The sequence below is a fragment of the Brachyistius frenatus genome, unplaced genomic scaffold (assembly GCF_029030835.1).
Source record: "Brachyistius frenatus isolate BFR_SWC_R1_liver_20210118 unplaced genomic scaffold, ASM2903083v1 Contig_61, whole genome shotgun sequence".
In the NCBI taxonomy this organism is placed as follows: Eukaryota; Metazoa; Chordata; class Actinopteri; family Embiotocidae; genus Brachyistius; species Brachyistius frenatus.
Genome location: NW_027210660.1, coordinates 56,232 through 84,209, shown reverse-complemented (window position 1 = coordinate 84,209; position 27,978 = coordinate 56,232). Strand labels below are relative to the sequence as shown.

At 41.0% G+C, this 27,978-nt stretch overlaps 1 protein-coding gene across 2 annotated transcripts; it reads right to left on the bottom strand.

Moving 5' to 3' along the window:
- Positions 1–27,968, bottom strand: pik3r2 (phosphoinositide-3-kinase, regulatory subunit 2 (beta)). 2 transcript variants are annotated; one of them, XM_069706029.1, is made up of 16 exons: positions 27,747–27,968; positions 19,381–20,270; positions 10,140–10,232; positions 7,461–7,535; positions 6,281–6,430; positions 4,870–5,080; positions 4,579–4,664; positions 4,381–4,483; positions 3,449–3,547; positions 3,080–3,260; positions 2,812–2,931; positions 2,045–2,187; positions 1,664–1,840; positions 1,467–1,538; positions 1,162–1,332; positions 1–531 (listed from the first exon to the last, which is right to left on the bottom strand). In XM_069706029.1, exons 2-16 carry the CDS (start codon positions 19,697–19,699, stop codon positions 318–320), a joined length of 2,214 nt encoding a protein of 737 aa, XP_069562130.1. In that variant the 5' UTR covers positions 19,700–20,270; positions 27,747–27,968; the 3' UTR covers positions 1–317. The 2 variants fall into 2 exon arrangements, with proteins under 2 accessions (XP_069562130.1, XP_069562131.1); XM_069706030.1 differs by lacking the exon at positions 27,747–27,968 and adding an exon at positions 21,946–22,073.
- Between the last annotated feature and the right edge of the window lie 10 nt (positions 27,969–27,978).

The following is a 27,978-nucleotide window of genomic DNA, read 5'->3' as shown; positions in this document are numbered from 1 at the left end:
TTTTTATCAAGTTGAACCTCTCTGCATCAGCCAGGCTAACTGTACAGTGCTTCGTTATCAGTAGTAGTGTGCTTATTATGAAGCCATGCTGTTAATAAGACTCTGCTGGACTGGGGTTAGTGTGGGAAACTAGCACCAGCCTCCAGCAACAAAAAAAAACACGTGCCTTTTTATTGAACCCTGGCTTTTAAGTCTATTTTACCTGCCACTTCATACACATGAACAAAAATCGTCCAAGGGTTGATTTTGTCTCAATGCATACGAGTGAAAGTTTTGTTTCCCACCCTGCTTGGCGTCCTACACTGCTGGTGGATAATTCATCTGGGGTGCTGGTTCTGGTTCTGGTTCTGAGAGCGGGCCAGGACTGGGTAGGCCAGATTTACATTCAGATGGTCGTTGTGTTGGACCAAGGAGACGTTTTTGTAGTGGAGCACCAGGTCTTTGAGGGACGAGTACAGATTGTAGGGCTCGGCGAATCCATAACCTGTGGCCGTCTTGTAGATGACGCAGTGCTTGGTGTCCCCCTCCACACTGAAAGAGAGGACAGGGATCATGTTTATAGATGTTGTACTGTCCTGTGTTGTCATTGCTTACTATATACAGTAAATATAAATGTACATATCTACTTAAATCAATGATTTCCTACATTCCCCAGGATGAATATTGACAACCCAACAATAATTACCTTTGATTATGATTTAGCCTCCTCCACCACCACTAAATAGCTTTTACACTGTGGTTTGAGTACAAACAATATACTGTACAATGTGTAATTATGTCATCTTTAGAGGTGCTGCTAAGCCTATTTTGCTACCTTTGGACTGAGCTAGGCTGGCTGTTTGGCCCATTTCCAGTCTGTATGATAGTCTAAGCTAACTGGCTAATGGCTAAATCCTTTTATTTACTGCACAGACAAAAGAGCTCTTCTCATATAATTCTCCACCAAAGAGTAAATAAGGATATTTCCCAAAATGTTGAACTATTCCTTTAATATATGACTCAAAAAATAATGTAAATAATCTGTTTTATACAGCTTTTTTGAACACTCATGTGTGTAATTAAAGAAATAAAATATCATATCACTAAAGGGAGATCACATCACTAATGTGACTTTTTGTATGAATCTTCTAACTTTAAATTGAAAGAGAAACACAAACTCACACTACAGAACAGGCGTAGGAGCCCTTCTGTGATTGGCTCTCACGGATGAGAAATGTTCCGTCACATTTGCCTCTCAGCATTTCCTCGGCCTGGGTGCGCTTAATATCACCCACATACCAGGTACACTCATCATGGTGGGGTGAGCCCTCATCCTCCTCCAGCGAGTAGGAGCTGAAGACACAGAAATAATGCAGCACACGCTAAAGCACACGCCTCGTCACGCACAAAACTCTGAGCTCAACCGCTGCAGCATCCAGTCATCACGGCACACCTTGATGAACTGTCACTTGATGTTAAACACTCACTCATCAGCATCATTCTTTATGCCCAGCCATTCATTGATCCTCTTCTGCCTTGTCCCCTTCTGTGTCAACCATCTGAAAGCCAGAAACACAACAGATTTAATGCTGACAAAGTTCACGGCTTTATATGAATATTTAACTGAAGTATAAAGCAGTTGTATTTTCAATGAATGACGGAATCTGGAATTCGTTGTCCTTACATCAGGTACTGGTCTCTGATCTTGCGGAGCTGCATGAGATCCGGCTTGAGGCTGTTCATCTTCTTGTCAATCTCTCTGTTATCAGACACCTGCTGTCTCAGGTCCTGCTCCAGTTTACACTTGCTGTCATGGATCTCCTTCACACGAGACTTCAAACGCTCAGAGTTGCTCTGGATCCTGATTAGAGAGAATTACAAATTATGATTACAAATGTTTTCAAATGACAAGATGCTGCTCCAAATTAGCAGCTTGGTTCAGTTTTATGGGATAAGTAATAAAAAAAAAATTTAAAAAAAAACCGGTATTTGTCCACTGCATCTGTTTGCTTTAAATTCATGTTTTATTTTGGGATTATTTAGAATGCTGTGCACGTATACGTACTTCTGAATTTCCTTTTCGTTGCCCTCGCGTTGGAATCGCTCCAAGGACTCTCTGCTGTATCGCTCCTGAGTCTCACACTGCTCTTCAAAGATCTTGATGGTCTCATTGAAGGCTTCAATGGCTGTGCGCTTCATCTGCAGCTCCTGTGGAAAAGAGGGAGAAACGCCATTCATTTGATGTTTTACTGTGTTTCATTCAGTCTGGAGCTGCTGAATCACACATGGCATGCCTTTTTCCTGCCTACTTTAATCCACATCTATGCAACATTACACTGGTACATATAAATTAAACTTCATAAAAACTCACATCTTTGATCTTAATACGCATAGTCATTTAATGTGTCATTCTTTGTACTACATGTATCAGTATAACTTTATCTGTTAATGTTGATAAAGATTAAGTGGTGTTATCTACTGCACACATGTATAATTGATCAGTTGTTTTAAATTGGTATTTTTCATGAATTCATATATTCTTTTCAACACATTTTAATAGTTTGGGCTGTAACTGAATGATTTTGGATCAACAATTTTGGAAAATTATTGTTAAGGACATACTGTACATATTTTTTTTGTATAATAAGTCAACAAGGCTCATACAAATAAGGATTCATCACACTGTGAAGCCCATCCCCTGTGTGTGTGTGTGTGTGTGTGTGTGTGTGTGTGTGTGTGTGTGTGTGTGTGTGTGTGTGTGTGTGTGTGTGTATGTATCATGTGTGTGTGTGTGTGTGTGTGTGTGTGTGTGTGTGTGTGTAGAAGTCATACCTGCGAGGTGCGTGTGTATTCCTCGTACAGAGAGTCGTACTCGCGGCTCTTCTCCTGGTACTGCTCATGATAGACCTTCAGCTGTTCTCCCACCTCCTCTATGCTGTTCTCCTTCACCAGCTGAGCCACGCGAAGAAAAGATGTTTTGTCATAAAAACATTCAACTTTCGCATGATTTCAGAAAGCCAGGTGGCTTGCAGAGGGTTTGTGATGTGAATTTCAAAACTCAACGATCAACAAATGCATGGTGATCTTCAGCATCACCCACCTGTTGGTATTTGGAGATGGGGTACAGAAGCTTGGTGTCCAGCTTGGGGTTGTACTGGGCCAGGGACTCGTGTCGGTAGTGATTGATGAGCTCCACAACAGACAGGAAGGTCAGAGGCTCTGAGAAACCGTAGTGTCCGTCTCTGTGGTAAATCTTTATCAACTTGTTGTTCCCCCCTTTCCTGCAGGGGGAGACAAGAGCCAAGTGAGGATGACAGGATATAAAGGGACTCATGAGCTAAAATGTTGATTGTCTGTTAACAAAGGTCTGGTTTGTTTCAGCTGAATATCAAAAAACAAATATATTCCTGTAGTAAATCTGCAGTACTGTAGTATGTCAGTATTGCAGGTGTTCAACACGTGGCTTTACCTGAGGGTGAGCGTGTACTCGCCCTCCAGTTTACTCGAGGCATCTCGGACCAGAAAGGTGCCGTCTGGAGTGTCTCGCAGTTTCTCATTCACCTCCTCTCTGCAAATATAGCAACATTTTTACATGATTAACACAAAAGGCATATTCAGCATTTCCATGTCCACTTATCTGCGTGGTGTAAGATAAGGTAAAGACTTTATTAATCCCACAGTGGGGAAATTGAGTAATTTTGTTGTCGTCCTAAAGACTTTGTGGGTCCCTTAGTGGATGTTCACAAGTAGCCTAAAAATGTGCGATAATGCAGTCTGTGTGAACTGCAAGGGCGCCAATTGCGCATGCAACAGTGTAACAAAATTTATATTTTGAAGAGAGGCTGTGTGAGGAAATTCACTGTTCCACAACTTATTATTCATCATTTAAAAATCACACAAATGGCGTGCGTCCTTTAAATGGGCGGCAGTACCACCCTCACTTTGATTTGTGCATGCTTTCCTCCAGAAATCCAGTGCTATGTCCGCTCACTGTGCTTGGGATGAGAAGGCAACAAACTAAATTTGTTGGAAAAGGCAGACTAACCCTAGGAACCCAGACCCTAACATTTTAGTACAAATGGAAATACATGAACGTCTGCTGTCCACGTTGAAAGACCACATTCGTCAGCAGATGCAGAAACCATCAATTGGCCTTAACAGTGATTAGTTCTACTTACACAACAAAATGAGAACATAAATTCAATAATGTTAAGAAGGTACGGGAAGGTACAAATATGTCTGGAGGTGTTTCATGTATACTTTCAAGCAGTCCCACCATTTAGCAAAACTATCTACATATCCATGCTAACTTTAAGGCTGCACTTTTATACAATACTTCAAATAAATGGACATCAGAATTGACGGTGATAAATTTCATCCAGATCTGTTTTAATTATTTACCTGGAAATTTCTCCCCAGTACCACTCAGCATCATTCAGCAGGCTGCTTGTCTCTGTCATGGCTGATGGTGTCATTTTTGACTTGAGTGGCTTCGCTGGGAGAACTGGAAACAGACAATCGCAGATAAAGCGCCCAGAGATCACCATAAAAAAAACATTTTACACAGATCTGAACAGTCTTAAAAACAATGAAACTTACCTGGAGGAGTGAGGTCTTGCTCCGCAGTTCTCTCTATCAGCAGCCTCTCCACCACCAAAGCAGGGAACTCCTCATCTGATGTCAACCTGCCAATCAATAAATCAATCAATCGACAAATAAAGATTACAATAGCTGACACTGACACACATTCAAAACACTCTAGATTAAAAAAAAAACTTTTAATTTTACCTAGTGCCCCAGCAAAATGACAAATCCAACATGGCAATTTTTCATCACCTTTTAAACTTTATTCATATTTATTTCAGTCTAAGAGAAAGAAAAATCGCTTACCATGGAGTAGAGCGAGCTGTCCATATCAGCAGCGGTCCAAAGATCTTCCCCAGTGTGTGTGTGTCCAGGCCGTTGCTGGCCTGAGCCTGGGTGACCTTGGCCAGATGTGTGAGGAGGTACTGCAGGGTGAGACGGTGATGGAGAGGGACGGTGGTGGAGTTCTCAAGGACCAGGCTTACCTCTCTGTCATGGCTGCCAGCTACTGCTCCATCTGGAAGAGAGATCCCAACAACTGTGAAGATGATATCCAGTGTGTATAGACACAGTTAAAGCACTGTGAAAAACTGAACAGTTGTTTGTACACTTTTAAGAGAGAATCTGAGCATCTTTGATCCTGAAGTCGATCACACTGTTTGGTATTTTTCACGTGGTTAAAATGCACGGGGTCAACGCATGTCTCTGTAAATAGCTCTAATATATATCTGAAATGAAATCACACTATTCTTCGTGAGGAGATGAATCAGCTGAAGGATTTCCAACATGCCTCAGGGAGCTCATCCTCTCCCGACACTTGACTCTATTCTCTTAACGCTGACATGAGACTGACCTCGATCAGAAGCCTCCAAGGCTGAGTTTAGTCCTCGTGCAATTCTTTTCCTTAAATTACAGTCATTGAAGCACTAAAAGGTGCTTTTCTATCCACTAAAACAACATCAGCAGCTCATTTTAGGACTTGTGCTGTTCTGTAACACTGCACTGCCATTTTGTCTACACTGTATAAAGTCTCCATCTCAGTCTGTCAGTCAGTTAGTGCACTGTTAAGTTCAAAAACATTTCCATAAAACAAGCAAAATCTACGACCACGAGTGAGACTATTTCACCTGTTTAGACACAAATCAACTTCTTTCAAGAATTCTTAAAAACTGATTTCATTAATGCTAGATCTTAGGCAGTCAGGAAACCTAAGAGATTTAAAACAATACAGTCTTTTAAAAAGGACCATACCAGTAGTTTTGCATGTTAAAGCCTATCATCTGCGAGTTATTTGTGCTTCATCGCTGTAGATCACTTTCCAAAGCACACAACTGCTTTTTACCTCCAAATTTTAAGGCACCATTAATTTCAGTTCACGTTAGAAAATGTTGGAGCATCAACTTGAATTTCTCTTAAGACACATAATTAATCTCAGACATGATGTAGAGAGCTAAACGTTCACTCTCATAAACTGCCCATTTCAAACAAGTTTCAGGTCCTGATGTTGCTTTTCATACAATAAAGTGAAACCCCGCTGGGACACAGCAATGTAAAAAGTAAAGTTGTGTTTTGGGAAATGACCAGCAGTGATGTACAAAGCCTGATTTGTATCATCTAAAACAAATTCCATTACAAGATGCATAGAAGATGACATCCTTTTCTTGGTGTAAAACTCGTGTCATGCAGCTTTAAGCAGTTCCACACGAGCTTTGACTACCTGCCGACTGCTGGAGGACCTGCTGCTTCATGACAGCACTTTGTAGGTGAGGGTAGATAGACGCAGGGATGACAGGAGATGGGAGGTCTCTCAGGTAGTGCAGGACACTCTCAGTCAGGTAACCTACATCCCCCTGACACATGTCACCCTCTGGAGCACAAAGACAAAACCCGAAGACAAAAACATTTAGGGGCAAATTAATACACGGAAAAATTCCACAAAACTTAAAAACAAACAATCGACCACTGAAAAATCTGAATGTCATATGGGACTGACGCTCAGGGCCTGATTTACTAAAGGTTTGCGTGTGTAAAATCACGTGTAAACTCCACACCACCAAAAAAAATGTCCAAGCTGATCTACTAACGACGTGCAGTGAGGATTGCGTCTTTCAAATGTGCAATTTAACACACGCTGTCATTTTTGCATGTTTGCCTAAATGCGTATGTAATATTGGGCGTTTTGAGTTGAGCGTGCAAAATACTGGGAGGGGAAATGCAAAAAGATCATTTTAGCACCCACAATGATATTTACAAACCTGAAAGTAGAAATAGGAGAAGTGACTGCATGTGTATTTTAGTATGACTGAAAGGCGCGTATTAATCAGATGCGCACAATATGAGAGACAGCTGCTGTTATTGTGGTGAGAAGGAGAACAGAGGAAACCAAAGAATACGTAGAGAACGTGGTTTTACACCCGTGGAGGAATAAATTATTCAGACATATCGTCTGTCCAGTGATGATATTTCAGAATGAACTCAATGATGATTTAAAGCCAATAATGAGGAGGAGCCACGCAATACCAGCATTAAAAAAAAAAACTTCTTACAACTCAGCATTTTCTTGCCTCTGGATCATTATACTATACGTTATATAGAAACCATAATTCTCACCTGGTGAGATTTACCAAAGAGAAAGGCACCGAACTGGACCTGCTGTATTGTGTGCTGTAAAGATGTATTATAGACTCCATACTATATACAATACTGCTCATGTTGGTGTTACCTTGATGGGAATATAGAAATTAAACATGAACCATAATATGACTGAAGAAAATAACATGCGGGCTGACAAAAAGAAAACACTGAACTTTCTGGAATCCAATTTAGTGTGTGATATGAACACAAATGCAGATTAATCTTTACACAATGGAAAAAACAACTAACTAAAGTGAACTCACCAGAGCTGAGGCTGTACACTGGGCTGTCTGAACCTGAGGAACTGGCTGTCCGATACAACGTTGTGCAGTCCAGACCTGAGAAAGACAGAAGGAGCAAATGAGTAAAGTCCAGCAAAATCTCGTCGAGTAGAAAAAATAGAACACGGTTAGACAAAGTAGTGAGCTGAAGTAGCAACAGCACTATTTCACCCATAGATAATACGTTTCACAAGATTAAATGCACATTTGACCACAACACTGCAGCCAGGAGCTCAGTCAACTCTGTGGCTGCATGACTTAAGACGAGAGGATCCCAGTTTCTGACGGCTGTCGACGACCTGAACAGGCATGGCTTCTGCTGAGTGACGCAATGTAAAGACAAACAATGGCGGCAGCGAGAGCGCCTTACTTCTAGAGTGATGAAGAAGCAGAGTTTTGTCTTTCAGTGATCGAAGAACAAATAAAATCATCTGTTTAGCTGAGAAAAGCCTTGAAATTTTGACCTATTTAAGTCTGTAGCATGCAAACTACCGGGCGACATCAGTCACGTCTGTGTGTCTTTATCCTCTCTTCCCTTTTCTTTAAGTGAGGGACGTTTAATATCTTGTTATTCTCAATGAGATAAACAATCTGAATCCTCAACGTGATGTTGACATTAAATAGCGCTAAACCCTCTATAAACCAAAGTGGTGTCATTTCCACAGTCAAGTCTGATTTACATTCTCAGAATTGTCTATGTTGTAAACATTACAGGTTCTTGAGTAAACATGCAATAATTAGTGATAGTCATTGACCAGGATACTAGAGTTTATGATGTATACGGGAATATGAATAACCAAATTTCTCTGTGTGGCTCTCTGAATAAAATTTAAAACCAGGATAAGCCTCATAACCGTGATGCTCAAGTCCATTTAACCTGTAATTGAGGACAAAATTTCAGTCTTATGTTGTTTTCATTCCAGTCTCACATCCAACATCAGAGAAGGTAATCTATCAGTTGTGAGGGAGCAGGTCCTTCAAATGTACAAAAACCAAGAAATATTCCCATGCTTCACTTTTGTTTGTTCTTTACTCGGTGGAAAATATGTAATTTATTTAGAGACTCCGAAGAACAGAGAATTGAAAATTAAGACTCTAAAATAAACCCTACATCATCACGTTATTTCAAGCAGATTGTTCAGTCAATTTACTGATAAAAGAAACCCAAAGAAAAAACACTGTGGCGATGAAAAACCCTTTTAGAAATTCTGAGTCTAGACAGAAGCAATTCCTCGAGACAAGCCAGTCTCTCAGGTAGTTGTGAAAACCACACTGTGCAGTCAGAGTGTGAAAGCATCCAACACTGACAAGTAACTCAATATTCCTGCGACATTATATTTACATTGAGAGACAGACCTTCTGCCGCCCCTGTGGCAGAGATCAATATTTAAATATGTACACGGATAAAAATACTTTTAAGGGATCGCGCTTACATCGGTAGCCTTTTTTTTGGTAAGTAAAATTAGAGTAATGGTAAGAGCATCTACAAGCAGCATGTAGCATATAATGTGAGTATACTTATTATTCTCACAGTCCAAGCAACAGTCAAATTTACATCTCATTGACATATTTTAAGACTTCTCTCCATAACTCATCTCAGATTTCCTTAGTGACAAATAACGTAATGAAAAGATGAACGCTCTATCTCAACTACAAACTACATACAAATGCTAAGCGAGGTTTGATTATGTGTTCACATTAAAAAATAAAAAAAATAAAAAAAGAGACAAATCATGTGCGCCTAAAACTGTCGTGCTTAGTTTTCGATCCTTTTGATGATTTTTTTTTTTTACATTTGTATGTTGTTGAAGTGCCTATTGTCTCAATGCAATGCGCAAATGCAAATGCAAAAAAAAAAAAAAGTTTAATCAGCAGTGTCATTCTGAAGTCAGTACATTTTTTTTTAATTTTTTCCTGTACAAATTTATATTATATTATGTGTATTATATTGTGTAATAATTACAAAACCACTACATTATAAATATCAGTCTTGAGACATGGGAAGAATTCAAATATTTCATAGACTGAATGTAGCTGTACAACTATAACAATGACTCAGTTAATCAACTGGTCAATCTGCAGAAAATTGACCAGAAACTCTTTTGATAATTCATAATTTGGCTCGATCAAAACTTTCAAGGGTTCTTATTTGATGTTTTTCTTCATAAACTGATTATCTTAAATAACAATAAGAATTTTGAAGTAAGTCTAGTCTGTGAAATTTTTGAATGTTGTAGAAATGTTTTGACTTTTTGTACATTAAAGAGTTTATGAATGAGAAACAAGAGAGAAAGTAGAAATGAAGACAGAAAGAAAAAAAAAAGGCAAAACTGTGAATGGAGTCCCGCTGAGCTCTATTTGTTAATAACATGGTGTGAATCTAACCCACAGTGCAGAACGCTCAGCGAGACCAGTGACAACTCCTCTGACCGAAAACACATTAAACTTCAATGTAGAAACTCGATACAAGTCACTAATGAACTGGGGAGGTGCCGTGACTGCGCGTGACCTTGCGAGGACATTTCTGCAGCTGTGTGACTGTCTATACATCTACACTTGTGTGAATGCAGGCACAAGAGCGAGGGGGGGGGCGGGAGACTCTTGCATGAAGACAGCGAGACCACTACACATGAATACACTGGCCGAGTGACATGGATATACCTCTCTTCTCTATGGCTTGGATCAAGCTGACGAGGGCAGGGGGAGCCGTCTCTGGTGGGGTGAACTGCTCGCTCAGGTCCGGCACAGAAACAGCTGAAACAACAACACAAATCTCGGTTACGCCGCTGCACTGACAAGCCCACTGTTAACTAGGAGCAGTTGGAGATATAGAGCGTGTATAATGTCGAGAGCATGAATAACACCTGTGAGGAACACCAGAAAACATGTCCATTTTGAGTTTAGTATCCAATTCACAAGCACAACCATTTTGCAAAAACGGACTTCATTTAAACCTACTTGTTTGCACGGTATCAAATAAAACTCCTCAACTTAAATAAAACACAGACTCATGTCACTCGGGCAGCTTGTGGTCTGCAAGTCTGGATGATGGCATGTATAGCATATGATAATAAAACCAGAACAATTTAGTAAGTGTACAAAAGAAAGAAAGGAGGTTTTATTCAGGACAGAAAATAAAAGAACCACAAAAGAAAAAGAAATAGACTGTGGATGGCGAGAAAAACTTTATCTACTTTACAACTCCCTGTAGACTAAATCAAACATCTTTTCAGTAGGAGAGAAAGAGGAAAGGAGAAAGCAAGAGGGGGAAAAAAAAAGAGATCCCATTTCCCTCCCTCCCTTTTTTCCCCTTTTCTTTTCTCCCCTCTCGCTTTCTCTCCTCCCCTCCACTCCGTCCTGCTCGGTGTTTCGCCTTAGCTCTTTGCGTGAGTGGAGCACAATAAAGGATTTAATCAAAACTCCTGAACAAGCAAATGCCCTGTGGCAGTGTGCCAGGCCCAGCCCGGCCAGGACAGGCAGGCAGCGCCTCCTATTCGGCCCCAGAACAGGGCTGGGAGCTAGGGAGAGGGCGGGGGGCGGGGGGGGGTGTAACACTGGGAGTAGGGAGGGCCTGGCCTGGCCTGGCCTGGCCAGGGCTTGGCAGTAGGCTCCTGTTCCTGGCACAGCTCAGCTAAACCGCTGCTGATTATTAATTTGGGGAGTTCAGACAAGAAACGCAGTGTCAGCACATTCCGTCCCCTCTCTCCAGCTCAGTTTCTCTGGATGTCTCTCAGCCTAGCTCTCCCTCTCCTTTGCTCTCTTGCATCCTTGCTCTCAGTGGACTTTCTCTCTTATTCCTCCTCTTTTCTTGAATCCCCCTTCAGGCCTCTTTTATTTAAGTTTTTATTTGATTTCTTCTTCCCATCTTTGTGCCCTTCTCTCTCTCTCTCTCTCTCTCTCTGTGTGTCTCTCTGTGTCTCTCTCTCTCTCTCTCTCTCTGCCTCTCTCTGTCTATCTGTCTCTCTATCTCTCTCTCTCCCTGTGTCTCTCTCTCTATGTCTCTCTCCATGTGTCTCTCTCTCTCTCTGTGTCTCTCTGTGTCTGTCTCTCTATCTCTCTCTCTCCCTATGTCTCTCTCCATGTGTCTCTCTGTCTCTCTCTCTCTCTCTCTCTCTCTCTCTCTCTCTCTCTCTCTCTCATGTTTGCAAATTAAATGTGGAAGGCCTGGAAGTGTGTCCAGCTTTCTGGCAGGCACACAGAAGGACCTCTGCCTCTCTTTATACATGTTGGCCATTTTGGCCTGCAGGCCCGTCCCTCTCCTCCTCACAGTATCTGTTTCTTCAGGTGTGGGAAGCAGGTTTTACATACATGTTAAACCCAAATTAAAAGACCATTAAAACACAAATCACGACAGCGTTTTCTGATCTGACTGTCCAGGATTTGTGTTGTTGTTTTCCGATCTGACACCATTACATTTTCTAAGGAACAGATTGTGCTAGTGATTAAATGAAACAAGTTTTGGTATTGACTGTTGGCAAGAAATAGGATGCAAACAGTCTCTTGTGTTTTCTCCCTGACCTCCTGTTAAGACCATGAACAGCTCATGCAGGAGGCTGCAATGGTGAGAGCATGAGGACATAAAACATAATCCAGAAAGACCCGTTTGAGTAATGGGTCCATTTTTAATACTAAAAAGTGATAATGACCCTTTCAATTTACAGAGATATCCATGAAAGTGAGCTCAACTCTCACTGGACTTATGAATACCACTTTTGCACTGTTCCCAATTGCGTACTGACACTCACTATTTTCACACGGTCGTGGAGTACAGAGACATGCAGTCCACTACAAGTACATGGATGATGCACACAAAATGGTCCAAAAGAGAAGTGTGAAATGCTGGAAACCATTCATCCTGAACGGTTGCCATCTTGGCTCAGAGGAAGGGGTGGAACCACCCACGTAAAGAATTTTCAAATTAAAGCATTTGAGGAAGCTGTTTCTGAATATTGCACAAAAGTGTTTACCAACATACTGTTGCTGGATTGAAGAACTAAGGCCACGAAAATACGTTAATATCTGGTTTAAAATAATTAAAGCTGCAGATACGTTGGCGGGTAATGTATTCACATGCTGACGTTATTTCCGGTCAGTGCAAAACGGCAGTGTGCAGTTTGAGATAACACTACCCTGTCAAAATTCCAGTACTACACGGGTAAGAGTCCTAACATGTATAAGCACTATTTAGTTAGTGTACTATGGGAAGTACACCATTTGAAACGCAGCAATTGTGATGTAGAATTCAAGCTAGACTCAAAAAGTATTTTGCTGCAGCACCTCTGATCCACATGTTGCCATGATGTCTAATTGAAACAAATGTGGGTTTGTGGCAGCGTAAGAAGTGTTTGCCGTTGCTCCCGACAGACTAGAGTTATAACTCACAATTCCACTGGAGGTCTGAGTCTGGTAAATTCAGATACAGATTAGTTTTTTGTTGTTGTTTGTAATTGACTCTTCATGCATCATAAAATGCCTTTAGGTAAGCCTGTGAAAAATTGCATAAACTTTACCAATTGAATTTGTATATTCTGCCATGTCCATACCCGAGCTGAGGTGACCGCAAGGCAATAAAACAGGGAAATAAATTAAAATACAGGCTATAAAAATCACAAATGAATGTATTCCAAATGATTGGGAGGGGAGAGGAAAGAACTGAAACTTGACTTTTATGTGAAGGAGTCTATTTTTTTTTTTTTCCTGCAAAGGCAACTGCAGCCCTGAAGTCTTCTCCGGGTTTTGAAAAAGTACGGGGAAAAAAATACATAAACAGAGATATAAACAAAAGACATAAACAACATAACAGCAACTCGTTAGTCTATTAGAGTCACTGGTGACAGAACAGTGCATTCTGGGAGAAAGACATCTGACTTGACACAAGACTAGTTAATGAGTGGATTGTTTTTACAGAAAAACTATTATGAAGCTCTGAATGTGTATAGATTGCACAGGATGTATGTGAAGGTCAGATGAATGTTGAAAATCCTTTATGTGTAGATGTGCACTGACGCTCTCGCTCAGTCCAATGCAAGCAGCAGACAAGCAAAAGTAGACTGAATGAAGCAGAGCTATGCGAGCAAAAATATTTGCTCTGTATCTTCTCCATCAATGTGCTTATGTAACATGTAGCTGGCTCTGCTGCATTCTCCCTCTCATTGGCCTGTGTCGGAGACTGAATCTTCTCCAAGTGCAGAGATACAGCACGAATTCATAAACAGGATTTCACTGGCCAAATTAAACCTCTGGAATTTCCTCACTTCACCTCCAACACTCGAAGCCTTTGTGCTGATTTCATGTGAACGTCTCATTGAACGGCACTCGAATGCAGGGCGTGGCGTTCAAGTACCACTACAACAAATTATAATCTGCAAATGTAAGAGGTCATCCTTTTTTGACTAAACATTAAAAAATATTCTACTGTAACCAACGTGATCATGATCAAGTGTGCTTCTGAAAATATGAATAAAATACAGATATAAAATATTAGGTTCAACATTAAGTTGACTTTTCACAGGCCTCAGACAAACTAATTTAATGGTTTTCATGTTTTTATTCATGTTTTACAATAGTAAAAATATTTAAAAAAAAGTTTGATTAAGTGCTTTCAACTCCCTCTCATGGTCTTTGATGGAGTAAATGAATCGTGAGATACAATTACAATGCCAAACTGCTATTTCCAAAGTCAAAAATAAACTTTCACAATAACAAGTAGAAGAAAGATGAATTTTGACAGCAGCTTTTCTGCTTTAGTGTAATTTATCATCCCACAGCAGTGTAGAATTATTGGTTTATCATCTGTACAAACACAAACTCTAAACCCGAGTGTGCCAACATCAGTAAAGGCCCGACTCCCAAATAAACACTCCCCTTTGTGTATTTAAGTTCAACTTAAATATTTCCATTTCCATTTCCACTCAAATGTTCTTCCATTCTTCTTCAATATTTCACCAGATGTAACTCAAGATGTTCTCTAGGTCCTTCAGATGCACTTAAATATTTACGGCTAACTAGAAAATTAATTTTATCGATCAACAAATGAGGCCGAGTTCTGCCAAACATTTCAAAGCATGCCAATGACTCCGTGGTGACAAGGCCAGTTGGTGTCGGGCTCACGGCTGGTGTGTAACACTGTGTATGTTGCTGGTCAGGTTTCACTGCTACATGTCTTCGCTGCATCCCAGCTATGTAGACAGGCAATGCATCATGACCGAGCACACCGTCCATTCCTCTGTCACAACACACTTCAAAGCTACATGTGTGCGAGCGAGACCCTGCAACTGTGTCAAACTACGGTGAACTCCGCACAGCGCTCGATCTGGTTTTACAGTCCTGCGGGCACCGCTGAGAAGAAACATAATGAGACAAGTTTCAGGCAACTGACTAGAGATATTAAACGTGGTCACATGAGCAATGTCAACAGTAAGAAATTATAATTACAAGTTCTAATGTCAATACAAGCACAAACCAAAGTTTGGTTGCTTGCAGGTAGCTGAACAGAAAATGGTCACATTCATGTTTTGATGTTTTTTTTTTCAGTGGGCTGTCATCTATAACTTTTTGCATAGCAGCAAAACATTGCATGTATGGGATCAAATTAGGGTCATAAAGATATCGGCCTTCCACACCTTTCCGATGTCAGAGGGGAACAATTTCTTCTGTAACTTTCCAAACATTTATACCCACTTTGTGCAACGACAGGCCTGTTGAGCAGAAGAAGAGTGTGTAGGGTAGCAGAAACCTGGCTGCACCACAGGCATGTCAATCAAACAGACACGCCCCCAAAAACATGTATATTTGAGTCGTATTTTCTTCTTAAAGATGGGATTATTTTTCGAAAATATGTAATATTGTAATAAACAAAAATGTAATATTAACGAGCGACTTTAGCCAACTTTGGCAACGGCAAAATAACTTGTGGAAAGATAGATTGACTTTGTATTTTATGAGAGAAGCTGAATATTATGGAGCCGGAGGCGTTTTGGAGCCAACCTCTTGCGGCCTTTGGTCGTATTGCAGTTTAAGGCACTTCTGCATTGGCCTCATTTGTCAGACCCGGAAGCTACGTCCATATATACAGTCTATTATATACAGTCTATGGCCCTGCCCTAGTCTTAAATACATGAATCAACATTTGATTCAATTTTCATTTCTATTAATATCAATATTAGCAGTAAAAAACTTCTTATAGTGGATAGTTTTGTGAGATGATTCTGTAAAGCAGGGACAAGCAGGGATGGATGGAGATATTATTTCACTCCTGCTATAGTTAGCAACTTTCTGGTTTGCTAAAGCCATCAATCTTTCAGGAACACAATTTCATACCTAAATGAGTTCCCATTTACTGCTCTGGCACCAAAGAAATTCTCCGGAAAATACAATTGTCTATAGCTCTGCAAACTGTAACATACTAAATTTACTAAACACCAGGAGACTACTACAAGAGTCAGCAGAGAAAGCAAATACAGCTGGTTCCTATATCTGCAGTTGGATAGGGTGGCCTTGGCTTACACTGTAGCCCTTGTCTCCCTCCCTCTGCAGCCTCTCCATAACTTTCCCATTCTCTTTCTCTACTGTCTCAGCCCCCTCCCACCCTTCTCCATGGGTTCTTTGAAAGTGTTTTCCTGGTAAGGCACAGGGAGAGTGAGCGGAGGCCTCTCCTTTCTGAGAACTGGCTTCGCTAACATAGTTTATAGCTGCCCAGAGACAGTATCAGACGTGTATGTGAATCAGGGAGAGAGGCTGCAGAAAGGGAGGGAGAATGGGCGAGAAGGAGGACTAAGGGAGGAGTTTGTAAAAATGCCAAGCCATGGTTCACTTCAGCAGGCAGTTAAAGTGAGGCCGGGGAGAGGAGAGAGAGAAAGGAGGGAAAGAGGGGGGAAAAAAAACAACAACTCTCTTTGGGTTTCCAGCCTTAATTCTGCTGCAACTTGAGAAAATGTTTTGCATTCATATCTGCAGACTCAAACTGATTTTTAGCAAAAACTTTTCTCGAAAAGTGTACTTAAATCTATTACTCCAAGTTGTACTGACGTTACATGCACCACGTACCAGAGAGCCAAGTGGAAAATATCATTCTGAATTACTTTGATGCACAATCTCTTTTTCCATTTCATTTCTATAAACACAACAATTAAATAGACTAAACATTTGTAGGCACATATCAGTAGAACAGCTCTATTGCAGTCCTTATTCTTTCTTAAATGCAAACGAGAAACCTGGTTTCAGAAAAACTTCTAATAAAAGAAACGTGATTTTTATGAAAAAGTTTACACTTGGTTTTAACGAGTTTTACGAGCATTTGCATGAGAAAGATTAAATATTAATTGTAGCCCTATTTAAAAAAAAAATTATATACACAAAACAACAAACATGAAAAAAATAAATAGATATACACAAAAAATATTTCAGATTTTAAAGGCTGAAATTATTTTCAAGTATGACTGATTGATTGATTGTCCTGGAAGAACATTTAATAACTGGCCAGCTGCATGTAAAGGTGGGTCAGATTAGGGCAATTTTCACTTGCACCAGCTTTCCTATGAAAGTAAATAAACAGCTGAGAAAGTCATGTTTTAATACATTCGTTTAAATGAATTCAAGCAACATGTTTTAAAGATGCATGCTGGGATTAAACCTGTAACCTGGTGAACCGTCCTATCCACCAGGCCCTTGATGCCAAATGTTACAATCTCTGCAAACAGTAAAACAGGCCACAGCAACAACGGCTCTACTCACACAACCACCAGGGCCTTGTTCCTGCCGGGATATGAAGATGATATTAGTTTGGACAAGACCATTTCTAATCCACAATGCACTTTTGGAGCTACGCCAAGATATCGTTTCCTTCAGCCGCTGCCCTGCCTCCCTCTCACCAGCACCTCCCCTCTCCCTCCTCTCAGGGTTTCGCTCGGCTCTCCTGGCCCTGTCTCTCCACATCACAGACACAAATGCCTGCTGCCCAACTGGTTTGTCTCACTGTCCATCAAACCACAAGGATACTGTTGTCCTCCTCACCTGCCTCTGCTGGAGAAAGGCCCGTGCTTTTTCACTGTACCCACCTCCTTCACACTCAAGTTTTAATTATTTGCGTGGAAAAAAAAAAAGATCTGATAAGAATTGTCGAGACAATTGTGCTGCTGCCATGATATTCTCTTTTTTAAGGACTTTTCAGGAGAAAAATTCAGAGAAATCAAGTCCAGCTAATGAATTTGAAAGAGGCCCAGTGTATTTTGTTGGACACAATGAATAGCCAATTGGCTAAAGCAGAGGTAATTCAGAGTTCACAGCCTACGTGCTCAGAGTGGTACTTAGCCCATCTGTCATAAAAAAGCAAAAGGGAATGACAGAGAATAAGGCTTTTTACAGGAGAGGAATGTTTGGTTTTATGTGGAGAGTGATATAAAAACTTTTATTTATCTATTTTGGCTCTATGCACCTTTTTCTCTGGCATCCCATGCAAGGAAGCAATAAATTAACCAGCTCAAGCCAAAAGCAAGGGAGTGCAAATGAGGAGAAAATGATGGAAATCTTGTGAGTGTGGAGGAACTTTTGAAACAAATCAAAGTCTTACTTGAAGCTGCGCTTGCGAAGGTGGACCAGTCCATGCCAAGTGTAAGTTTGAGTTGGACGCTGTTACAGCTGAAAGCAGATTCTTACCATTATGAATAAATATCAGTATTTTAATGAAAGTCATGGGAGTGAAGAGGAGTTTGACAGAACAGAGCAGTAACCTCAGATCCCAAAAATGACATTAAACCATTTAATAACTTTTAATTTGCACAAAATACGAACAACCACTTAAAAAGATCAGTCCTTCTCAAAATGCCAGGGAACAAATTTTTGTTTCGAGCGTCATAAACGCTCCCGATATCTCGAACCCCCACAGCATGGCCAGTTGAAAGCAGCACTCCAGCCGGTGCGATCCTTCAGCCATGCCCGACTAGGGCTCCACGGCACGTCGCAGCAAAAGGAGGCATTTTTGTGCAGATAAGGCTAGATGTACGCCAAAGACATGTTCATGTTGAACGTGAAGGGGCCACACTGACAGACAGAATCAGTGCCAGACCTGTAGAGTCTGGGAGAGTCCGTCAAGAAGATGGATTAGCCCTTTATTATTCGGCACAGTTTGGTTGGCCGTGCTTCCAAACAGGTGAGGCTTATGATCTGTTTTAAGTAAAGATTAAAGGGTCAACTCAAGGTCACTGCAAAAACTGAGAGCCTTAGCAAAACTAACTCCCAACGTGGTTGACGGCAAAACAACAACCACATCGACTAACCACAGATAACACCGGGCCACACAGAAATTTGTGTTTTTGCACTAGTCTGTGGTCGGGTCATGTACATAAAACTGGACGAGAAAATAAAAATAAATTAAAAAAAAGAAATGCATTTTGATTGGAAAACAAATCAAATAAAATCCACAAAGCGCTTCATTCATAAATATTCAATCAAGGTTCAATCATCTCACTACTTTGTGAATAGATATTTTCTGCACAACTCGGGCTTACTAACAAAATAAAATTGAATGTCAGTATGTACAAATCTTAATCATAATGAAAAATAAAAAAGATGTGTAGATCTTATGAAAAGTGTCAGCCACAATAACATTTACAGACATCACAATGTAAAAACAAAATTGACCATTATAAATAAACTGTTGCGCTCTCATCAGTCAAATTTAAGTCAAACCTTATTTATATGATATTGTGAAAACTAATATTGCAACTTAAAAAGGTATAAAGTGCAAGAACACCTTTAAATTTGCAACAGTGATGTGCTACGTGCGAATCATTAACCTCTACAACACTTTACAAATATGATGGCGCTACCGTACTAATGCACTGCTTAAAAAAACATTTAAAAAAAAACATGTTAAAGAAAGATATGTGAATGAAGTGGACCCTACCTTGAGATGACTCCGGTCTGGGAGCAGCAGGGAGGGGGCGCTGGGACCTCGGATGACTCGACGGGAGGGACATCTTGACGCAGCCCACATACTCTACATACGTCCCTGGGAAGTCGCCTCTCTGCTTGGTGCGTTCGTTGTAACCGAGGAGCCAGCCCAGCCGCTCGGGCCGCTCCACACAGCCCTCCTGGTAGTTCTCCATGGACACCAGAGAGGCCTTGCTGACCGTCAGGAGGTCTCCGGGCTGCAGATCCAAGTCCTCTTCCTGGTCCTTGGTAAATGTGTAGAGAGCACGGTACTGGAAACCTTCCGCTGCCATTTTGTTACAGAGGCAGAAATTAAAATGGCCACTGAATAGAGAATGAGCTGTTGCAGCCCCGCTGTAACAACAGGGTTCGGGTATACAGAAATCCTTCTCAGAAACCAAAATGGTTGTTGAGTCACTGAAGTCTGGTGTTGGTACAGTGGCTTTAGAGGGTCGGGGGGATGAGGGGAGGAGGGGAAGTCACCCGAAGCTTAGAAGCATTTTTAAAAGTTGATAAGGTCACGTTTTGCCGCTGTTGTGACTGCGTCGGCAGCAGCGGTTTCAGACCTGACCGGTGTTGGTGGACTGGTGCACTTTCCTCAGCTTGATACCCCGGTTGAGCCAGATGATGGAGCAGAGGGAGAGCGTTGGCAACATGCTCTTTCAAGCAGCAAAAACCTGCTGGCTGGGTGCTACTGGAGCCGTCTGGTAAAAGATTTGGCCAGTCGAGGGCCCGGCGTCGTCCGCTAGCCACGATCAAATCAAGTGGTCTGATTGGAGGACGAGTGGCAAAGTGAGCAGGTCTATAATCCTCTCCGGCTCTCTCACGTCTCCCACATGTTCTGGGCAGGAATTATTGACCAACCTGCACGACATAAAAACCACAAAAAACAAGAAATTATAATGTAATAATAATTTAAAAAAATAAAAAATAAAACTGTTGGAAAGAAAACAAGAATTAGTCGTCAGTAAAAGTCCATTATTTTCGATAAATAGACGCAAGTAAAGCGGCACAGATCTATGTGAAACGAAGCTTAAAGCGGTGCATAAAAATGGCGAACTGCGACAGCTCCATGTATTTGTGCAGTCTTTGGTTAAGACAGAGAGATCGGATGATGCTGCTGCGTCATAACCAACAGCAGACTGGGTCCCTGGACAGGAGCCTCCATTCCCTCCACTCCACATTCACACACTCACAGCCTGAACTGACGCATCACAGTTTCCACAGGAACGAGAAGTTTCACTGTCAAAAAAAAAAAACAACAACAAAAAAAACATCCCTTCAACTCACACAACAGCATGTGCGACTAAACAGCATGCGAAGAAAGGGTTTCTGCAGGGAGAGCTGCACCTCGGCTGTAGGGCAACCCGAATTTTCGGGAAACATGCAGAACCCTTTGCAACAGTTCCCTTTGCCGTAGGAGGAAAAAAGAGGCTGTGTTGCCTCAGAAATATTTCTGACTTCACTCTGTCAAAATAGCTAAATCACACAGTTCCAGATGACAATACAGAGTGGAGAGTCAACTGAGCAACCAGAGACGGGCACAATATCATAAACCACCATTTAGAAACAAATAAAGACCATAATCCTTCCAGTCACACATATCATAGCATCTATATACAGCAAAAAGGTCAAACCATGGACATGGAACGAATATTTTCTGATAAAGATAATTGCAGGGCCTGATAAAATGCCGAACACAACTGCACAATTTGCACCGTATAACATCGACTAAACAGTTTCAAAAGGCTACATTTCATCAGCCTGGTAGGTTTTATTAAATACAATTAATTAAATGCATCATTTACGTAATTTAAAATAATCCAGATTTGTGGGGTTGAAAAACGCTAGGTTGTAATATCTGCAGAAAAATACAAAATCATGCATCTTTTGGGCCTTCTCAAAGTGAAACGGGGCAAAAAAAAATTCAAAATGCTGCTAAATTGGAATTTAAAATGGCAACTATGCTGAGAGATGAGAACGAGGAAGAGGGAGATTATGTTTTCCAGATTAAGTACGACATCTGTGGTCTGTGGACCAACCAAGGACAACGGTCCTCCTAACCTCTCTGGACAGGATGTCAGTGAAGAAAAGAAGAAGGTAGAGAGGGAAGGTGAAAGAGGCAGAGAGGTGGATGGAAGTTTTATTCTGGTATGTCAGTAGGAAGATATTTGGAGCAATTTCCCAAAACGTGCAAATCCAAATAACCATAGGCCTGGTTTTGCGAGGCCCGATGTTGTGCCATCATTTAAAGGTTCATAAATGGACAATGTTTTAAGCGATGCATTGCAGACGCTTGAATATATTTAGGTGAAAGCATAAAATATAAACGTAAACCTCCAATTAGCATCTTTGAATACCAAAATAGCATGCTTTTGAACCTTAGTCTAGATTACCCCCCCGCCCCCCCCGACAAGCCGAAAACGAACGCACATTCACTGCAAACCTTCGTAAATAAGAATGTAATCTCTCTTTTTTTTTTTTTTTAACGGTTTAAGAGTTACTGTGATAACGGGATGCTGCAGAGTGCAAAACTCACCCCACTTTTGGTTCAGAGAGAAGCCGGACAGGCTCAGCCAGACTCTCCGTCCAACATCCTTCGAGTGGAGAAGCAAGAGGTGCCAGGCTAGACACGTGGCACTGGCATACCCAACCACAGCCTGCAATCCTCACACCACCATTACCACCCACCCCCCACCCCCCCATTCCCCAACCCGAAACTCCCCTCCCTCCTCTCTCCACCTGCTCTCCACCCCCCCAAACACATACAGAGTCCTGCCTCCAACTGACCCCCTCCTCCCTCCTCCCTCCATCCCTCCCTCCCGCCATCCTCAGCCAGCGAAAAAGTCCAGCGGTATTCCCAGTTGCCGTGTTTTATTTGTTTACAGTCAGAGCGCCGCTGCAGTAAAAAAAAAAGAAGGCAAAAACAAGATGAAAACGAGGTAAACGCAGCACGCAGAGAGCGCTCTCATTCTGTCGTCCTCGTCCACTATTTAGTTCCAGCCAGAGTAGAAAAAAGTCGTACGAGGTGATAAAGGAGTCTTCTCCGTTACAGTCCTGGTCTGACAGTGTTGTAGTAGCTCACAGTTCAGCACAGCAGCAGCAGCAGCTGGCAAACTCAGCATCAGAAGATCCATTCCTCTTTTAAGACTTTGTATTCAGTCTGCGCAGAGAGCGACAGAAAGCCGTGAAAAAAAACACACAGAGTGAGACTGAGAGACGGAGCACTTTGCTATCAGCAGAGTCCAAACGGCTGAGGGAGACCACAGGAAAATAATTAATGAATAGGCAGCAAGTAACTCACTGTTGCTAGAGAGAGGGAAAGATAATCCCGCGCTCTGATTGGCTGCCGCTTTGGCCATGTGCTCCCCAGTCACCAGAGAAGCCGGGCAAATCAAGGAAATGTTCTAATATTAGAAAATGTATCTAGGCAGTGATCAAACATCTGACCCAAACAACTCCACCTTTCCCAGCATACTTCACTTTTCTCATGCGTGCAGCCTTGATGATTGCTGCTCATATTTGATCAAATGATGATTCAAATTAAATGAAACTACCCCAGGGTGAAGATGTAAAACATAACATGGAAAAACTGAAAGGCAGCGTGTGATTGGAGAGAACTCCATGAGTCATGTTGATGTCGTGCAATGGGACGAAAGCAGCTGATGTTTGTTTTTTTCCGAGTTGATAGGGTGAAAAACGCAGCAATCACATGCAAAAAAGAAGAAAATACGATCAAATCTTATCAAATAAGAACATTACGACAAACTATGACCTCCTTCACTCGAATATGACGTTACGCCGGTAAAGTAATGCATATATCCGATCAGTGTGACATAAATTGAAAAACATGTCAAATGCGACTCCACTTCTGACGTCACTATAAACCGTGAGGCTTTCACATTTCTTCTTTCGCAGACGTGGACGTTGTGTCTATTTCTTTTGTGGGGGGAAAGCAAGTCCTAGACTGAACTCAAAAAGGCATCTAGATTGTACTGTGCTGTCTGCAGACATCAAATGACTGTTGATGTGTTTAGTCAGCCAGTGAAGCTCTGACCTGCTCATGATACACCACAGTGCATAATGTAAAATGCCAAAGAAGCTATTCAGAGCATCACTAACGTACTCAACTGATGCAAGAGCTACTGACAACACTTGAGGATTAAAATAAAAACACACAGGCATCTTTACATTGCTTTTTATGTGTAAATTGAATTTGTGTGACTGACTGTATTTAAAACAGATTTGAGTTGAAGAGCAGGTCTTCTAATGTTTATGTAAAAATGATGGGTGTTTAACAGAAGACAAAGACGGGCACTATGTGAGAGCTGAATCAACTAGTTTAGCAGAAAATGAGGCAACTATTTTTTTTTTTTAAATCGATTAATTGTATAAGATGTTTTTGATCAAAAATGCCAAATATTTGATGGTTTTAGTTTCTAAAATGTGACAATATGCTGCATTTCTCTGAATATTGGAAACGATTGGGTATTGCACTATTGTCCAAAAAAAACAACTATTTGAGGATATCACTTGTGCTGGGAATTGTTATGTATGGCAGCCCCTGGGGACAAAGCCTACGGAGTAGAAGAAGCACAAACGTTCAGGGAAATGTGCTCCAAATACTGAAACACATCCAAATGTGGGAAACAGAAAAACTAAAGCAAAGGACATGTCACGCTTCAGGATGCCTGGACGAGCAGCTACATTGCAGATACTTTTGCTCGCTCGGGTCGAGTCGCTCGTTGTTACTCTGTGTAGCTTCTTTTTAGGATTTGGAGCGAGTTTCCCTGAATGTTTGTCTTTCTCTCTCGTTGTCCTTACGGGGACGCTGTAGTTTTGGGGATTTTTCAATACTGTCTGGCATTATAAGCAAAAGAATCAACATAAATAAAATAATCATTCAGTTATTATTAAAAAAAAATATTAGCTAAGTATTTTGATTGCTACATATAGACCAGCGTATTAGGAGCGGGGGATTCACATTATATGTAATTTTATAGACCGACACCAATATGACGATACGTGTTGTTACAGTATATTTACAAGGTGTCTGTAGTAATGACGACGCTCTAAAGGTACATTTATACTAATGATATATGGATCGTCATATTGACCAACCCTATATGAATCAGGGTTTAAGCCATTATAAGGCTTAAGTACAGTACCCAAGCTGCTTTGGGCACCACCTGACCTGAATGAGTACAAAATCACTGTGAATAGTACCAAAACTAACTAAATGACGTAATGTTTATTTTTTTAACTGCTTTGGCTTTTACTCGCTTTTGGGCAATTTTGCAGAGATATGGTAATAATAATAATAATAATAATAATGATAATTCTCAGCGGACTCGACCCAGCTGGGTATTGGAAAGAACCCGGCGATGCAATACGCGTCATGATACAAGGGTCAATATACTGCAATATATTATGATACTGTAGGTAAGGCTATAAGTTGTAATATCATATAAGGAACACCACCATGTGCATAAAATAGTCATTAAAAAAAAACCTTGTGAGCGGAACAGTTGGATCGGCATTTGTATTTATTTATTATTATTTATTTTGTGATACTCAAGTATATCAATATTTTCCTGCACACCAACTTGGCAAACAATGATTCTTCAAAAGCTGGCATGTTGACGAGTTTAGGAGCAACAGCCTCAGCTCGTGCAGTTTTTTTTTTTTTTTTTTTTTTTTTATAGAAGACTAACATTGACAAAACGCAACATTACAGATTGTTTTACGTCTTAAAGAGACATGAAAAAAAAAAAGGAAAGGCCGCTGTTTGCTGTTGTCCTTAAGAGACTTTAATTAAGACTCTAGGATTGCGCAAATTTCAGACAATTTACGCAGACACGCAGTCATTTCTAAGTTTGTGTGCATGTTGGCGCTCAGCGTACGGCCCTGCTGGAGAAGAACCGACTACAGAGCCACCATGAATGCAGCCTGGCCTCGGGCCATCTGTCCACATGGATCTGAAAAACCTGCTGCGCCACAGGCAGGGAGGACGGGCCAACAACACCGGAGCCTGAGAGGACTTACTTTTCAGCCTAAAATGGGGGCTTAGCCATTTTATGATTTAAGTTGTGTTCACCTGAATTGTAACTGTCCTTAATGAAGCTGAAAAGCTCCCTTTGCTAAACAGAAACATCTGCTGGATTATTTAGCACTGAGACGGCACTGTTCTGAAAAGTCAACTCAGCCACAAGGCTCCACAGTTAAAGAGCTCTTTCTGTATTTATCAGATGATATAAAACGCCTAGTTCAAAATGCGACCTTAAATCCACGTGACTATGCTGCTGATTTTAAAACATTTTCACTGAAACTGAAGAAAGAAAATCCGTTATATTTAAAATAAAGTCTGAACCGCTTAAAAACACCACAAGCCTTTTTGCAGTTACATGCACTTAATGGCACATACTTTTTTTCACTGATTATAGAAGAGAATTCCTATTTACAATCAAATAAATACATAAAACGAACCTAAACATGTTGATATGAAGGCAGCATACAGTTTCCACTACAACACAGCAAAATAAAAATAAAAATCTAATCAAACACAAATCCCACTGTGACACAGATTAATAGGGAACTGGTTTTACTTGGTTGGTGAGGCAGTAATTCAAATTAAATGGCACCTTCAGCAAAGGAATTTAACTTGTCAGTGAAGGGGGCACTTGCCTGGCTGTCTATCACTTTTAAGTCGGACACTAAGTTTTTTTTAATGATATGCACGTTAGTCCTGGATCGTAGCAAAAAAACAGTCAGTAGGTGAGACATGTTACCAACTGGTGAACCAGGACGAGGACTGTGAGTATTTGCAAAAATCAGGTTACAATTCAACATATTGGGGTGTTTTTTAATCAAATTTTAGGAAAACTTTACTTCCTGTCATAGTATATGCTACATCCTCTCTCGGTTTACGTTGGAGTAGAAGAGTCAAATGGCTGAAGATAGATTACAACACTACTACCTAGCTGTCAGGGGTGTAAAAAAAAAACCCCACATCAAATCATCCACTGCCTGCGACAAGTAATTCATTAATTAAAAATTGAAGCATCATTTGTGATAATCTATACACTATATATATCAAATGTGTGGCCAGTGTGTTGTGGTCAGAAAATTAGGGAAAATGCTATTTTTTATTAATGAACAGGTATTTAGGTATGAATCACAGCTAAGAGTAAGCAGCATTTGCAGTGGATTATTGGCTAAAACTGTCCCTATAGCTGCTATTTTTTTTTTTTTAAATAACATAATTTCAGCTTGACTTAAGGATGTAAAACCAAACTAACCACAGCTACCCTGCGTCTTGTGTAACTTGAAGTGATCTGACAGTTTCCTTCAGCCGCTCTGAGAAGTGACACTTGGCATTTTGAGAAGTTCCCCTTCTTTTGGGGCGTTCAAACAAAACAAGCGCAGCGAGTCCCTCAGAGCATTTATGAGACATTTCAAACAGGAATGAAGGCTCTACCACAAGTCATGCTTCACACTAATAGAGCAGTATAATGGAGGATTGACATTTGGTTGCATAATGCTGGATTCAGTAATTACAAGCCAGAGAGAGAGAGAGTCCCTCCACACAGTTGAGTGGCTTGTCTTATTATGCAAGTGGCACAATTTCTATTAACTCCTTGGTGGATTCCCAAATCCTCAAACCAGGGGGACACACACACACACACACACACACACACACCTTGTCAGGCCTTCAGCTATGTGAGGCCTCCACACTGCATGTCCTCCTATAGTCTGCAGTCAAAGTGAAGGCACTTACAGCGTAACATGAACTAACACAGGGAGTGCACGTATCTTTTTCAGCCTTAATAACGCGTGAAACATTTCACCGTAAGCATTAAGCCAACTAAACAACTCTGAAAATGTTTGACAACCAACTTTACAGCTTCACTGGCGAGCTAGTTTAAAAGTCATCTTTACCATGTACTTCGGGCACAACATAAATACACGAAAAAGTAAAAAAAAAAAAAAAAAAAAAAAAAGATAATAATAATAATTTAACTCTGGAAGCAGCTTTAAAAACCACATACATGCGAGTGTCACGGTAAGTTAACGGGCTCGGATACACGTCGACATACGCGAGCACCGAGCAACACGCTGCAATAATAAATAAAAGAGTTTTACCGCAATGAGAACTGCACAAAAAAAAAAAAAAAAAAAAAAAAAACACTAATATGAAAAGACTCGTGTCTCAACTTTAAAAGTAATGAGATACAAGTAAGCGTGCCCAGAGCACACTTGCAGCGCTTCCACCATTTTCCAGTACAGTGGCTGTCGCCTTGCTGTACTGGAAATGTGCAATAACTTGGGGGGGAAACTCACCCGCGGATTATTTCTTGACTCTTCTCACTTCTGGTTCCGCAGCTCTACTAAAAGTAGCAGACAAGGAGTCCGCGTGGCGTCCTCTCTGCGGACGACCGCTCCTCGGTGCGCATTCAACTTCAAGCAAACCTTTGGTGCACTTCTTACTCGTCCGTCTTTCTCTCGCGCTTTCTTTCTTTTCCCGTTCATAACTCCCTGCTCCTCCACACAGCCATTTTCCAGCTCAGCACGG

Excerpts from the sequence above, each read along its gene's own strand:
- pik3r2 (XM_069706029.1), bottom strand. The coding sequence starts at position 19,699 with ATGGCAGCGGAAGGTTTCCAGTACCGTGCTCTCTACACATTTACCAAG. Across the intron at positions 10,233-19,380 it reads CAGACCGGAGTCATCTCAAG|CTGTTTCTGTGCCGGACCTG; the intron begins GTAGGGTCCACT and ends TTGTTGTTTCAG. Across the intron at positions 6,431-7,460 it reads AGTGTACAGCCTCAGCTCTG|AGGGTGACATGTGTCAGGGG; the intron begins GTGAGTTCACTT and ends TTTGTGCTCCAG.